At 41.5% G+C, this 15,746-nt stretch overlaps 1 protein-coding gene across 5 annotated transcripts in view; it reads left to right on the forward strand.

Annotated features, from left to right (window-relative positions):
- SEMA6A (semaphorin 6A) overlaps positions 1 to 15,746 on the forward strand; it is a 127,781-nt gene that overhangs the window by 85,059 nt on the left and 26,976 nt on the right. For 3 of the 5 annotated variants that reach the window (XM_036402950.1, XM_036402946.1, XM_036402947.1), the window contains one exon: positions 4,913 to 5,077. The exons of the other annotated variants lie outside the window; for them this stretch is intronic. In XM_036402950.1, the coding sequence (XP_036258843.1) occupies positions 4,913 to 5,077 (165 nt within the window). The remainder of the gene's footprint in view (positions 1 to 4,912; positions 5,078 to 15,746) is intronic. 5 annotated transcript variants of the gene reach the window in all.

Raw genomic sequence — 15,746 nt, forward strand, 5'->3', positions numbered from 1 at the left:
TTTGCAGTTGGGCTTTCTTTTCACCTCCCACTAGTGACCTTCTATTGATCTTCCACTAGGATGAGGTAGTAAACCAGTCTCGGTAAACATGTTCATGTTTGCCAACTGTAGAGACTGGTCTGAGTAATTTTCCATCTTGAAAAAAACAAAAAATTTATGAATTATCTATTTTGATGTTATTGAGTACAGTTTAATGCAAAGGTAAATGGTATGTCACAATAGATTAAGCCTCAGAACACCAGTACCAGAATGCCAACTGAGTGAATGCTCAATATACCCAAAGTCATCTGAAGCTCCAAAAGAAGTCATAAGGCCTGATTCTCTTCACTTATGACACTATAAATCATCCTCCTTCAACAGACTTACTGCCAATCTGTAGCAGTGTGAATGAGAGGAGAACCAAGCCCTTAATCTTTGCATTACTGGCACCAACCTCCTCCTGATTTTGGCACATGGGCTCCCTTCCTAGGGCAGTCTCACATGATCAGTTGTAAAAAAGTAACGTCCAAAGTTCATGCAGGTGACTCAATTGACACCCAAGGAGAGGATAGCAGACTGAAGGTCTGGATGCAGAAAGTCAGAGAGAAATTATGCAGGAGACGCATATTGAAACAAGGAGATTAAGCTAGATCACTCTGCAAAAGTCTAAGCAGCTTCAATTACCTTTGGAAACATCAATTCTTAGTGAATTGGGCCCTTATATTACCCCCTAGCCATAGTCCTTTCTCTCTCTATAGTATTGATTTAACTTTTCCTCTAATTGTCTAATTAGATTGCTTTAGCTGTTAATAGGATAGCGTGCAGATATCTTAACCTCTGAGATTCTAATGACTTGTGCATATTAGACCAGCTATCAAATACTGATAGTATTGAATCTCTGTCTTTGTTTTAAACCTGAAAAAAAACCTCTTTGCATTTTACAAGTGCACTTCAGAACAAGCTATAGTTTCAGAAGTGCAGCCTTTCTGAATCATTATCTGTGCTTGTAGGCACTAAGTGCTTTTACTCTGCCTCTGTTACTTGATTACAGCACTCCAAATGAAAAGTTTTTCCAAATAATGGAAGCACCTAATCCAGATTTTTTTAGAGTGTGTCTATTTGATTTTTACATGTTTTCTTTAAACAAAGACATTTGAAAAGCACTATGTGTAGTTATTCGGATGCTTTGTTTTAAAACAAAGGCAGAATTGGTTTTTCAGATGTTTTTGTATTAACCATTATTAACACAGAGGTACTGGCCACATCTCAGATGTGCTAATGCCTCATTAAATTTCAACAAATCTTATTTGCAAGTTTTAGAGTGGTGAAAAATGGTGTAGTGGGAAAAAAAGGCCCACTATATGTTGATAACTATATAGTGCATTGTAAAGGCTTGATAATGGCTGTGTGTGAGAGGGCCAGGAGTGGCTTGCCTGCCACTTCAGTCTTTTCTCTGTTTATGAGGGAAACTTAAATAGGTCATATATTTGTGGTGCTACTCTGCTCAGAGGTGAAATTCACCCAGTGGGACTGGCTATTCAGGCACTTACAGGACACTGTGATACTGCTTACAGGAGCAGTATCACCGCCTAGTAGTAAGTGTTTGCAAATACAGCTCTAACACAACTGGGACGGGCTATGAAGGTTTAATCTGCTTCCTCAAAATCCAGTGGAAGGAAGTTTGTCTCAATTAACTGTGTAAGCTTGCTTCTCAGTGTGTACTAGTCTAATACATTAGTAACAGAGAGAATAAATATACTGATTCCTTGTATTTGTGCGGAACCCCTCTCTACCTAGTGACCATCTGGTACACATTAATAGCTTCACAAAGCCTTAGCTTTCCATTACCAGGAAGTTCTCTGTGTATTGGCAGCATATGGTTCAAGAATTTTTTTTTCCCCTGAAAAATGTGTCCCTTAAGCATATACTTCTTCTAGATTTCTGTATTATGAAATGTTTTTCTTTAACAATGCTTATAGCTTTTCCCTAGAACTCTTCCTTTAGGCACATTTAAAAGTACAAGTGTCTGGAAAGAGATACAGGTGTAAAAATGCATATCAAACACAGGCATAAAATATGATTGCTACTTGGCAAGATTTTCTTCTCTTTTACTTCCTTATCAAGCAATGACTAATTGCTGTCTTATGGTGAGTGCACCACTTTGTGTAAGCTTACCAAATACTGTACACATTATTGTTGTTGCTGAATGGGGTATAATCTTGAAGACTGGAACCCCATGACTGTTTGCACTGTGGTTTAATCCTTAGGGAAAAGAAAACATGAAAATTCCATAATTTCTATTTTCTCGTCTGTTCTCTGCCTTGTTATTTGTCTTGTTCCTTGAGAATGAGCACATGAGTTGACAAGCATAAAATAGTGTTGGAGTGAATGCTTTCAGGATCCAGCATATTCTTGCTTCAAGAAGGGGGTGTGTTTTCAGTTGCTGGACCTCTACCAGTCCCTTTGGACACAAACAGTCCTGCTGCAGGACTGCTGTGAAGCAGGCAGAACATTTGGATTAGAGTTCAAATGGAGTCCTCTATCTGTGTGCTACCAATGTCCTCAGCCATGACAGGACTTATGGAAACCTTTTAAAAAAGGATCATATTTGTCTTCTCTTTTCTATTTGGGTGACATTCTGTCGTAACAAAACACAGCATTTAAAACTCTGTCTTAACAAAACACATTTAATTTGCTGCTTTAAAGAAAGATGGCTGGGAGAAAACACACGTTCTACCATGAGAGGGTAAAATATAATCCATTGCCCTTGTCAGTATAAAACCTTCAGAATGACATCCAGAGCTAAATTGTGTTAACTATTAGTTGTAGTTGAAGGGTGGCTTCATGGTGAGAGCACTGTAAATTTTAACCGGTTTTCCTTTCTAAGCATACAAGTTAAAGGAGTTCATTGTGGCCATGTCCTATACAAAACATAGTCCAAAGTGCTCCCATATATAATTCAATTCAGTAAATCAAAATGGCTCCTCAAAAACTTATAGAGGAGCACAGACATTTTTTTACTCTAAAGTCATTCATATTCAACAGGGTTTCATTAAATCATATCATCTTAATAATAGTTGCAGCATTTTGCTGACTTCATCAGTAGTTCAACACCATGAAGCTGGTGAAAGGGCTGGATAAAAAGAATCATGTGGGTGCATCTAAAAGCTTGGGGACATTGGTGGCCAACATTTAGATTTTTGATAGTTTGAGTAGAATTGAGGATCTAGGTTCATCATCTCTCTCTAGACTTCTGAAAGCTGGGGCAGTATGGCTTTAGAAGCCATTTAAAACAGCATTTTTGAGATGCAGCTTTCAAAAGCTTTGTGGTTATCCAGGAGCTATTTAAAATAAACTACAGAAGCACAGGCTCTACCTGCCCAGCTCTGTGCCTTCTGTGTGAGGCTTAAATTTCAGCTCCTTGTGTTGATCTGTCTCTGCCCCAGTGAGTCTCAAATTATTTTTCTGAGCAGTGAAGCAAGATCAAGGAAAGGAGCAGAGACAGGGTCCCTGCTAGGGCAGCCTGTAGCCTGGTGATTGGACTCCTCTCCAAGTGAGATTCATCTGAGGAAGGAAAATTAATTTGCTGGGCTGTTCAAAAGGAGACAGGAGAAAGGAGGGCTGCTGTCACTCTGTCTAGAGTTATCTGATGAAAAATGTTATATGTCATCCTGTCTGTGAATAATCCAATTCTGTTAGTTTGAGCATGTGTCAAAAATCCTGTTTTTAATGGGCTCCTTAAAAAAGTAGGTAAGGGGATATAGTTATTCTACAAATTAGGGAGGCCCAGAACTCCTTGAATCCTGATGAAAATAACTCACTTTTTCACATGTACAAAAGGAAAATTTCAGAATGGTTTTGAGGTCAAAATGTTGCGGTGTGGATGACTTTTGGTGCCCTCTCCCCAAAGCAGCTGAGCCACAGGAAAGTCCATGTGGGAACTGTCTTCCAGAGACAGTAGACTCCAAGCACCTCAAGCATTTTAGGTGCTGATGGGCTTTTCAGGTCCAGCTGCAAAGAGTGTATGAGTTTGCAAACATGCTGTTGTCCCATCCAAACCACATTTCAAATTGTGCTGTGTTTCCAGTGGGGCAAGTTCTGTGAGTGTACTGTTTGTTGGGGTGTATATGATATGCAAGAAGAAGCTCAATCTTGTTCAGGGCAACAGTAACAATGTCTAGAGCATTTGTAATGGAAAAAAGGCATGTGAGACCTCAGCCTCAGCTGCTGCTGGAGTCACAGGTTCTTGGGCAGATCCACGTGGTGAGGCACTGTCTTCAGTCGCTCTGAGTAGAAATGGTGCTCAGTCTTGTGCTTATTTCAGAGCCATTTTGGGCCACCAGCTCAGACAGGACCAATAGCCATAGTGCAAGTGGGTGCGAGCAGCTGGCCCAGGATGTTTCCCTGGGTCTGGAGAGGAGTGCCGTAGCATGAGCACACTGGTGTTAGGCAGTCCCTCACTCCCCTGGGGACATGAGGTAGAGTGCCTCATGATGTCACCATTTTGTAGTACTTCTGGCATTCCCAATCAGTTCCAGCCATTTTGGACTTTGTTCTGTTGTACAATGATTTTTTTATTTCCTTTTTGACTGAGCCAGTATCAGACAGCATGGGCTGACACTTCAGTTTCAGTCAGGCATGTGTGCTGAATCCAGCCAAAGGATGCTTGACTCAGATGAAGTGTGCTTACCCTCTTTCATATGCATTTAACTCTGTTGAGAAGCACAGAACTGCCAGCTCATTGGCAGCACCTTTTAGCACCCTGATCTGGAAGGTTCAAATCCCCTCTTCCTTCGGAGTCATATTTTGAAGGACTTTTGAAGTATTACTCAGCCTAAGACAAGATGTTCACCTGTCACAGAAGCATGGGGAAGTAGCGTGGTAAGTGACTAATGAGACTTGTCTTCCCTACCTGTATTTACAATGTGAACAGGACACTCCAGTTCCCTAGTCCCAAGCACCACCACTTCTGACTCTCGCGCTCGACAGGGTTATGATGCTAGGGGACGCATGCTGGATTGGAAGGATCCGCTTGGTTCATCTGAAAATACAGATCCATATGTGGCAGTTTCATCCCATAATCATCAAGACAAGAAGGGTAAGGCCTTGGAAATGACATCCTGTGGTGAGGAGGGAGGGGGAGGAGGACTAAAGTGTAACTGCTTCCAGCTGGCTGAGAGTAACATGTAATGAAACTCCCGCACTATAATTAAAAGCTTATCGTAAAGTCTGAAACTAAACAGCCAATCTTAGAGTCAGTCCTAGATAATTCACTGCCTGAGGAAACCACACAAAACAAACAGAAGTGTAGGCCTTTATAGAGAGTTTTGTGCATGTATATGGGAAGGGGGGAAGCAGGGGATTTAGCTCTCTTTAAATTTGATCTCCCCTGTTGTCTGACAAAGCAAGATCCATGGCTTCCTATTGTTCTTTAGGATGCATTTTTATATTGCCTTTCTCTGAATTCCCAAGGCAGCATGACAGTTCTCAGCTAATTTCACATTATTTCCATCTCTCAATAACCATAGAATCATAGAATCATGAAGTGCTTTGATTTGGAAGGGACCATAAAGATCTTCTTATTCTAACCCCCCCTGCCATGACCAGAAGGACTTTCCACTTGACCAAGCTGTTCCAAACCCTCATTCATAACTGGCCTTAAACAGTTTTGGGAATGGGCCATCAACAACTTCTCTGGGCAACCTGTTGCAATGCTTCACTCCCACCCTCAGAGTAAAGAATTTCTTCCTCATATCTAATTTAAACCTGCCCCCTTTCAGTTTGAAGCCATTTCCCTTGTCCTATCACTACATGCCCTTGTAAAAAGTCCCTCTTCAGCTCTTATATATCCCCCTCTAGGTACTGGAAGGCTGTTATAACGTCTTGCCAGAACCTTCTCTTCCTCACCCTGAGCAACCCCAGCTCTTTCAGCCCTCTGATCATCTCTGTGGCCCATGTCTTTCCTGTGCTGGGGACCCCAGAACTGGACACAGCACTCCGGGTGGGGTCTCACATGAGCAGAGCAGAGGGGCAAAATCCTCTTCCTCACCCTGCTGGCTACACTGCTCTGGATGCAGCCCTATATACATTTGGCTTTCTGGGCTGTGAGTTGCCCTGCTCAGGTGCTTTGCACTTGGCCATGTTAAACCTCAGGGTTCCCATGGGTCTACTTCTCAATCTTGTCTGAGTCCCTCTGGATGGCATCCTGTCCTTCAGGTGCATCAGTCACACCACACAGCTTGATGTCATCTGCAAACTTCCTGAAGGCTCACTCTGTCATTTATGTCACTCGCTATGTCATTGATGAAGACATTGGCCCCAAAATTGACCCCTGAAAGACACCACTTGTCACTGATCTCCATTCAGACCTCAAGCCATTGACCACTATTCTCTGAATAGGGATGTCCAGTGAATTCCTTATCCATTAAATTGTCCACCCATCGAGTCCATCTCTCTCCAATTTAGAGAGAAGGGCGTTGTGGGGGACCGTGTCAAAGGCCTTACAAAAGTCCAGATAAATGACATATATAGCTCTTTCCTTGTCCATTGATGGACTCTCTTCACCAGGTTGGTCAGGCAATACTTGCCCTTGGTGAAGCCGCACTGGCTGCCTTGAGCACCTCCCTGCCCTCCATGTGCCTTAACAGATTTTCTAGGAAGATATGTTCCATGATCCAGGCACAGAGATAATGGGACAGACAAGTTGATAGTTCCCAGGGCCCTTCTTTCTACCCCTTTTTAAGATGGGTACAAAATTTTCCTTTTTCCAGTTACCTGCCTACACTTTTCTAATATCATAGACAGTGGCTTGGTAATTAAATCAGCCAATTCCTGGGACTCTGGGATAGATATCACAATGTTCTATAGACTTGGGTGTGTTCAGGTTCTTCAAGTAGTCCCAAGCCTGATTTTCTCTTATAGTGGGAGGGACTTTGCTCCCCCAGGCCCTGTCTTGTGGACCAAACACTCAAGAGGCGTGGAAAGAGAGGTTGCAGGAGAAGACTGAGGGAAAATTGTTGAAGTGCCTCAGCCTTCTCCTCACACCAGCCTTACTTGCCAGGTGGAGTACATCTTCTTCAACCTTCCTTTTCTGGCTGACATACCTGTAGAAGCCCTTCTTGTTATTCTTGGCATCCCTTGCCTAGTTCAGCTCCAGCTACACCTTGACCTTCCTGGCTCTATCCATACACAACCAGACTGTGTTTCTATACTCCTTCCATGATACCTGTCCCTTCTTCCATCACCTGTGCATTTCATTTTTGCCCTTTAGTTCAGCTAGCAGGTCCCAAAGCAGCCATTCAGTCTCTTGTCTTTCTCATCCAATTTCTTTCACCTGGGTTTCACTAGCTCTTCCCCCTTGGGAGATATCCTTAAAGCTTTGTCAGCTCTGTTCTGCTCCCTTGTTCTTGAGGGCAGTTTCCCAGGGCGTCCTACTGACCTTCTTGAAGAGCTGAAGTTTGCTCTTCTGAAATGCTGGGTCCTGGCTTTACTCTTTGCCTGACCCATATGCCTGAGGACTGTGAACTCCACCAGTGCATGATCACTGCAGCCCAGGCTGCTGCCACTTGTGACATCACCAATCAGGTCACTGAGCTGGTCACCATCAGGTCCAGTATTCCAGTGCAGACAAGGAAAGCCTGCTCTAGTTTAACCATTGAGTAAACTGGGAGTAGTCCTAGTCACTGGTCCTCAGTCCCACTGTCTTCAGTGAGACCTGAGCAAAAAATTCCTTTTAGTGTGCGCATTAGTGTACATTAAATGCTGCATAAATGACTACTCATGGAGAGGTTCTATGTTTTGTTTTTCACATATTAAAAGGTTGGGATTTAGGTGTCATTTCACAGTGTTCAGACCACTGCTGAAGCCCAGGGATCTAATAGAAATCCTGTCCTTTGCCCTCCATTCCTCCTCTGCCATACATACAGAGAATTAGGCAAAGAATTGCCAAAATTTTCTGCTTGAACATAGAGAAGAACCTTTTCTCCTATGTAGAGGTGGTGGTGCCCCTCATTGCATCTTGGCCCTCATCATTCTTTCAGCTCCTTTTAATCTGTATATCTTTAATATGGTTCCTTTTAAACAGGGGAGTTAGGTTCAAATAGCTCCACTGCCTAGAGATATCTGAATTCTTATTATTCTTCTCCGGGGTGTTCTTAGATCTCTTCTTTCAATCTCTGTTGAAGATGTTTTTCTATGTGTGGACTAATCAAGTAGTCAGAGTGTCAGAAGGAAGATGAGTATGAGCAAAACTCACTTGCTGAGTGGTTAGGGCCCTCACCAGGGGCAGGAACACACAAGTTCAGTTCTTTCTGCTATGAATACTTGATATAAAACACTTAAAATATTAATTGAAATGTGGATTCCAGTCTCTATTGTTCATGCATTTTATATGAAAAACTCATTAGACAAAAGCATCAGCTGTTCCTAGAGAAGCTACTGGCATGTCAGACCTGATGCTTTGCATTGTCTGCCCAAACTTGTAAGTTACTAGTTTCCCCTATTCTTCCCCCTCCATCTGACCTATTGAATCTTGAATTCTTTGTATTTCTTGTGGGGGCTTCAGCAAGGAGTGATGAGCATATTAACATCACAGAACAGTCTTCAGCAGAATTACATGAACAGCTGCTGGTGGTCTGGGCTCTGACTGTGACCTCAGTTCCTGTCATTCATAACAGTCCCAGATACACGATGCCTCCCATAGTCCAGGGACATCCAGGGTATCTCACTGAACTCCCCAGAACTGACCTCTAAGAGCCTTCACAGTCCCTTACCATAGAGGCAATGGGCATCACCTGGCTGGCCCAGCAGAGACAAAGCCTGAAGCACTTTTCCAGTTGAGGAGGTTGGTCAAATTAGGCAGGAGATAACATGGAAAATATTAATCGAGTAGCCTTGGCTTTTAGGCTTATTGGCAGGAAATTGAAGATGAAGATTTAAACTCCCACAGGCAGAGGATGTAAACTTGTCCCCCATCTCCCAGCTAATTAGCTCTTCCTACAGAAAAAAAAAAGGAAAAACTACCCCTGTTTGAACAATATCTTTGAAGAGCTTCATCCTGTAGATTCTGGGACATTCTGGGAGAATAACTGCAAAATCAATACCAGAAAAGTGAATTTCTAGAACCTGATCAGTCTTCCCTGTATGTTAAGCACAGAGCCTCTTTGCACCCTGCAGACCTGGGGGCTGCTGAGCCTTGGCAGAGGAATAATTTCAGGTGGCTGCAATACTCAAACTCAAAACCTTAAGTTCAGATGCAAGGGAGTGACAGTACTGAAGATGAAACCTCTCACTCGAATTCCAGTTTAAGCTCAGTTTGAGATATCTTCTTCTTTTAATTCCTTGTCCCTTGCTCTTGAATTGTAGAAATGCAATTAAGAAAAAGGGTTATCACTTATGTAGTGGAAGGAAGGCAGATAAACCTGCCTGCCTTCCTTAAGATGGCTTGTGATTTACCTAGCATTCCACTTTCCTCGCAGCAATATCAATGATAATAATGCTGACAGCCAAAAAATGAGGATCTTTTCTTTCTTTGTCCAATCTGTTGGTAACATCTGTTATACAAAATACCTCGAGCAAGAGGACATTTCTTAGAAAATCCAGTTTCCACTTCTGAAAATAAGCAGTATCATTCTCTTGTAAATAAGCAGTATCATTCTCTGAAAGGGAGGGGATGGAAGGAAAGGAAGGAAAGGAAGGAAAGGAAGGAAAGGAAGGAAAGGAAGGAAAGGAAGGAAAGGAAGGAAAGGAAGGAAAGGAAGGAAAGGAAGGAAGGAAAGGAAGGAAAGGAAGGAAAGGAAGGAAGGAAAGGAAGGAAGGAAGGAAGGAAGGAAGGAAGGAAGGAAGGAAGGAAGGAAGGAAGGAAGGAAGGAAGGAAGGAAGGAAGGAAGGAAGGAAGGAAGGAAGGAAGGAAGGAAGGAAGGAAGGAAGGAAGGAAGGAAGGAAGGAAGGAAGGAAGGAAGGAAGGAAGGAAGGAAGGAAGGAAGGAAGGAAGGAAGGAAGGAAGGAAGGAAGGAAGGAAGGAAGGAAGGAAGGAAGGAAGGAAGGAAGGAAGGAAGGAAGGAAGGAAGGAAGGAAGGAAGGAAGGAAGGAAGGAAGGAAGGAAGGAAGGAAGGAAGGAAGGAAGGAAGGAAGGAAGGAAGGAAGGAGAGAGATAGAGGGATGGAGTCTTGAATACAACTCCTCTGCTGCTGCTAGATAAGGCAGCATTTTAATAGCACTGTTTGTTTTGTGTGGGTCCCTGCTTCACAAGTCTTCTGAAAAGCAATGCTTAATAGATGGAAAACTAGCTCTTAAAAGCATCTTGTATGCCACTAGCAGCTTTAGGAAGAGCATGCAGTGAAAATATTAATAAGTGTATAACTGTTGAATTCTAATAATTTTCACTTCAATTCACTGACTGATGAAGTGGCTTACATCCAATATTTCCCTCCCCAGGGAGTGATGGTTACCAAAGAGCCTTATAAGTACTTGACAGGGTATAAGTACTTGACAGGGTCATTTAAATATGATGCATTCTTTGATGCCTAACTATGACTTTTGGCAAGGCTGGAAGCAGTCTACACCCCTCAGAACAATGGCGGCAGAGGTGCCCGCATGGTTTTCCACCATGACCATCCACCTGTGTGCTGTTACTCTTTGCCTTGCCCAGCCACAACCAGTTGGCTCCAAAATTCTATTGAGTTGTTGTTTCAAAAGGGCAAAGGAAAGAGTTCTCACACAAAATCAAATCAGTAAATGTTACACTTACAATCCTTTTATCAAGATTTTGTTTCCACTTTTGCTGTGATTTCTTTTGCTTTCACACATTCACAAAGAAAATTTTATTTTTTAAATAATTTTTCCTTGTTTTGCAAGGTACTTTGTGTTTTTCTTCATTGGTTGTGTCTATTCCTTTGAGCAGTGTTTTCTTTCTTTTTCTGTGCTCACAAATGGCTCCTTAGTGATTGCACTAATTGTATAAGAATCCACTTGCCGTTTTCTTTACTGTAACACGGTTGCTTTGATGATGTCACATCCATCCATATGCTTGACTCCTAATTCAGTGCAGGCATCTTGGGGAATATCTGTGGGGGTGTGAAGACAGGGTTCTTTAAAAGGGTCGACTCATGGGAATGTGACATTTGTGTGCCACAGCTTTAGTAGCTAAATATACTCTGGAACTGTTGTTTCTGAGCTACATCACATTTCTTGCCAAGATGAAAATGTGTAGTCAAACCCGTAGAGTGGGAATTGTGCATTGCCATTGCATTGGCATTTTCATTTTGGCCATTAAGGAATATGCCCCTTATATTGCAGGGGGAAAAAAAAAACCAAAGAAAAAAACCTGTGACTGGACAAATTAAATTGCAACCCTCTTTTCTATTCTCCTCCCATCTCCCCAGAAAACTAAATTAAACAAAACTGAAAAATAAAACCCAAAAGAACAGCACGTGTTCCAGAGTATGTTTATGTTTTGTTTTCTTTCTTGCTGTGTTTTAGTGTTAATTTGAATTGTGTTTCTCACCTTTGTTGAAACAGTTTCCCTAACCTTGCTGCCTAACCTTCCCCCCTGCTGCCATTGTACTTGGTGTTCCTCCTCCACAGTCGGAGTCATGCAGCTCCTCCTGTGGAGCACTCCAAGGCTTTACCCTCCACACCCCAGTAGTGCTGTGTCCCTCTGTAGTGGCCCAACTAACGAGGGGGAGTAGAGATGTACAGCTCTTTGACAGGGCCTCCGTGAAGAAAGCAAACTGATTTTCTTCAAGAGTAGCTGGTCCTGTCCCTCACTACCGTGCTGCCCTTCTCTGCTGCCTCCTGTCCTTCCTGCCTCCATTCAGAAATGCTGAATTCATGCTTTTCTAGTACTGGGTTCCTTAGTGCACATGTAGCCAACAGCTCTGTTTTCTCACACATTCCCTATCTGCCTGAAATCTGTGCCTGTTAATCACTGTTTTGATAAATTGGTTGAAAATTCAGGTTATGATTTTGTGGCTCTGCTACAAAAAGCTTCTTCTTCTTCACAGCATTCAGGTGGAAGTGACTGAGCTGGGCACTGAACAACAAAAGTGTAGTGGTTAGCAGTCTTTAATGTTTCTATTCTTACTTGGCTCAGCACTCCTTAGCTGAAGATTGTAAGTGGTATCACCTTTCCTTAGCAAGCCTTTTTTTGATATCCATGTAACTAAGGTAAAAAGCTGATTAGAAGTGAGATGTGATGAACACAATTTACAGAGTTAAGAGTTGCTGGTTTATTTGGATATCAAGAGGGCTCCTTTAGATACAGAATCTGGTAGCACCTATTATTTTATAGATTGTATAATCTATATTATTATTATCAATAACTGCCGCTTTTCCTCTGGTATATCATTAATAGTCAACTCCTTTATTTGGAGAGGGCTGTGTCCTTGGGGAGCCCAAGAGCCACTCCTTTAAAAACCTGCCTCCAGAAGATATTTCATATTGTACACAAGTGGCAGTGTTACTAAATTTTACTGTGATTATCACTACTTGAAAGGTTTGCCAAGTGCTGACATTGCTTGTCTCTGGAGAGTCTGCAAATGTTCAGGCAGATTCTGCTGCAGTGAGACAAAATTATGAGAAACTTCAGGTACAGTTATGATAAAGAATGTAAAGTGCTGATATATCAAGATACTTTACAAGTAGACATGAAATGTGTGGGGAAAAAAATCTGTGGCAAAACAAAGTTTCAGACTTTTTTTTTTTGCATAAATTAAACAATTAATATTCATCACAGGAGATCTGAGTTTTGCACCAAGAATTACATTTGCAGAGTGTGTTTTTACACAAAAACATTGTTATATACTAATATGTACAAGGATCTAGAAGATTCAAAGCAGTTTCTATATCAGAGAAAACAGAGGAATATTATTATGTTGTTGGCATTATGTAATAAATCAGATGAGGAAATGAGGAATTGAAGTGGCACAAAAATTGTCAAAACTTAGGTTTTGAATCAGTGTTTGCAGGTCTGAGGGGAAGGGCTTGGACTTTTGATATGTGGAGGTGGAGCAAATACTCAGTATTTCATCAATGCCATCATCCTGACTTTGTCAGAAGGAACTGACTGATCCTAAAACAAGTGTAAGTCCAGTGGGAGGAGTTGCAGCATAGGCAGTTCTGCCTGGATGGGATTGAGAAGAGATGTGTTCTCTCAAAGCATGTGCACCTGGGGGAAACTATGCAAACACTGCTACTCTTTCCTATATCTCAAACCATTGTGTGCACAAATATAAAACAGTTACAAGCACTTTGCAGATCGGTATGTTTCAAGTGCTGAGGAAACAATGAAAATTGAATCATACCAGATCCTTTCTTTACTATTACATTATCCTTCCTTATACTTTTACATTTTCTGCCCAGAGTCTAGTAAGTTGTGAGAAAGGGAGTAGAGAATTTGCTCTGATTCTGTCTGTGGTTCTGTAGCATGTGGCTGAGATTTGGGGTGAGAAGTATGGCTAATCAGAGCTGTAGTAGTTCACAAAGTTATTTTACCTAGACAGCATGACATAGGATTTAGTTCATTTAAACTTATATAGAGCTACATCTAGATTAAAATGTACTGACTTCTCATTAGGATGAAAACAGAGGTTGGTTGAATGAGTCTGTACTAAACAAAGCTCTGTAGATTTTGTTCTGAAGTATTCTTAAGTAAATTAGCATCAGCTTACTGTAAACATCCCTGTTTCCAGAGGGAGGCCTTATTTATATATTGGTTGCTTGGTTGAAATTTTTAAAAAAATATTTTTTTAAGAACAAACAACCACTCCTATATTTGCCTAAAATGCCTCTAATGAGCAACTTGTCCAGGAACTGGATGTCCCAAAAACTAATCCCAGCATATCTACTGTGGAGCACTGTTCCAGCACCATATCAGATAAACACCTGAAAGCCATTGTTAGCATTTGAATAGGACCAAATTTCCCAGTACAGTTTTTAGTGGCCAGATACCTGACTCACTAGACCAGGCTAATAACTCGCAAACATGCCAGAAGATTTATGATCTCACCACACTGGAATGGCTGGTGTCCTGTGACATGCACCAGGAGGGCTCTGCAGTCAGGATTAAGGGAACACAACAGACTTGTCCAGAGAAATGACACTGATCCTTCTTCTGTTCTATCTTGCATGTATGAGCTGTCTGCTCCCATGGCTAGAGACAGCTAATCATCTCAGATTACATCCTCAAGTTCAATCAGTGACAGTAGTAAAGTAGATGCTAATTAATAAAATGGAAATTGTATATGAAATTCATGAAAAAAGAATGCTGGAAGGATGTTTCTGACAGACTTTCTTCAGACTTTTTTAATGATATTTTAGTAAGTTTCTCTGAGAACAAGAGTGAAGAGACAGAGCAGAGACATAGCATTCAGAAAAGATGTCAGGAGCTAAATCTCTGAGCAGGGCCACATCTTTAAGCCAATTTTAGTCAAACACAGGGTTATAATAGAGGATTGGGCAGCAATTTACTGTGCCTTCTCTGTGACTAAGCCTGCATTTCAAACTTTATGTAAAGAAAGCTCCAGCTCATTTAGTCACAGATTTTCTAAAGTGGCCATCTGAAAGTGTAAGGAAAGGAACAGATTTAACTGCAAAAGACAGGCAAGGATGAGGAACTCAAGATAATGGTGGGGTGTATTCCAGCACACGCCAACTGCCTGTGCCACACTTAAAGAAATGCCTATACTTTAGCACTGACACTCACTTAACATTTTCAGAATTCAAAACATTTCTGCATTTCACTAACAGTACAAATTTAAGATTTAACTAGCAGAAGTGGAAACATTGAGTGGCAAGATTAGAACCAAGAGCCATTTTCTGTTTAGTAGAGAAAGTAACAGAAGAGGTTGTATTGATCTGGTTATGAAAACAGAGCTTCTGTGCTCCCACATTAGATCCTACAAATAAAAAAATTATGAAGTTTAAAATAGGTGTTATCAAATGTGGCTTCTGGAAACAGCAGGTATCCTTGACCTGTAATTGTCCACCTGCATAGATTTCAAGTCAGGCTATCCATTTCCAGGCTGCAATGAGCTGCAGAGGCTTGTCTTACTAAAAGAGGGAAAAAACTGTCATTGCCCCAGGACCCTGATGTGCTTTTTTAATAAAAGAGGCCACATCTAATTTGTCAAGGCAGCTGCTCAGAGTTCAGGGCACTAGAGCTATTGTGTGGTGGAGCAGATCCCCAGCTGCACTCATCCACTGTCACCCGGTGAGGATGGCTCAGTGGAAGAGCACAGACTGCCTCGTGCTCTTGTTTGACCTTTGTAGCACTGACATATTTATCAAGAGCTGGGAATTCGCTGTAGGGTGTGCTTGCTCCACAGAGACACTACTCTATCTAGAAATAGCAAGGCATAACTGGTGGACAGGTTACCCAGTTTCATTTTTGTGATGTTATATTGATTATAAGGAGATGTTGTGCTAAATCAAGATGCTGAATTGGGAGGAGAGTCTGGCACTTTAAACAAGAGATTTCTGACACTGGTTTAACATTCAAAGGGATTTAATAGCAGAAAATCTAATAGCTGAAAGATATTTAAACACCTTTTAGTTTTCTTAATGCCAGTGTACAATTAAAATGTCAATATGCTGTTAAAGATATTTGAATAATTCATTTTTCTCATATAGGATGTGCCGAGTTTCAATTACCATATTAATTAATAGTTCAGATGTGATGTGGTAATTTTGCAATGACCTAAACATTGACAGTTCTGGTTCAGAGCACTGTTAATATGGTCTGTAAACTGTCAACTGTCTAATTACCTGCC

The sequence above is a fragment of the Molothrus ater genome, chromosome Z (assembly GCF_012460135.2).
Source record: "Molothrus ater isolate BHLD 08-10-18 breed brown headed cowbird chromosome Z, BPBGC_Mater_1.1, whole genome shotgun sequence".
NCBI lineage: Eukaryota > Metazoa > Chordata > Aves > Passeriformes > Icteridae > Molothrus > Molothrus ater.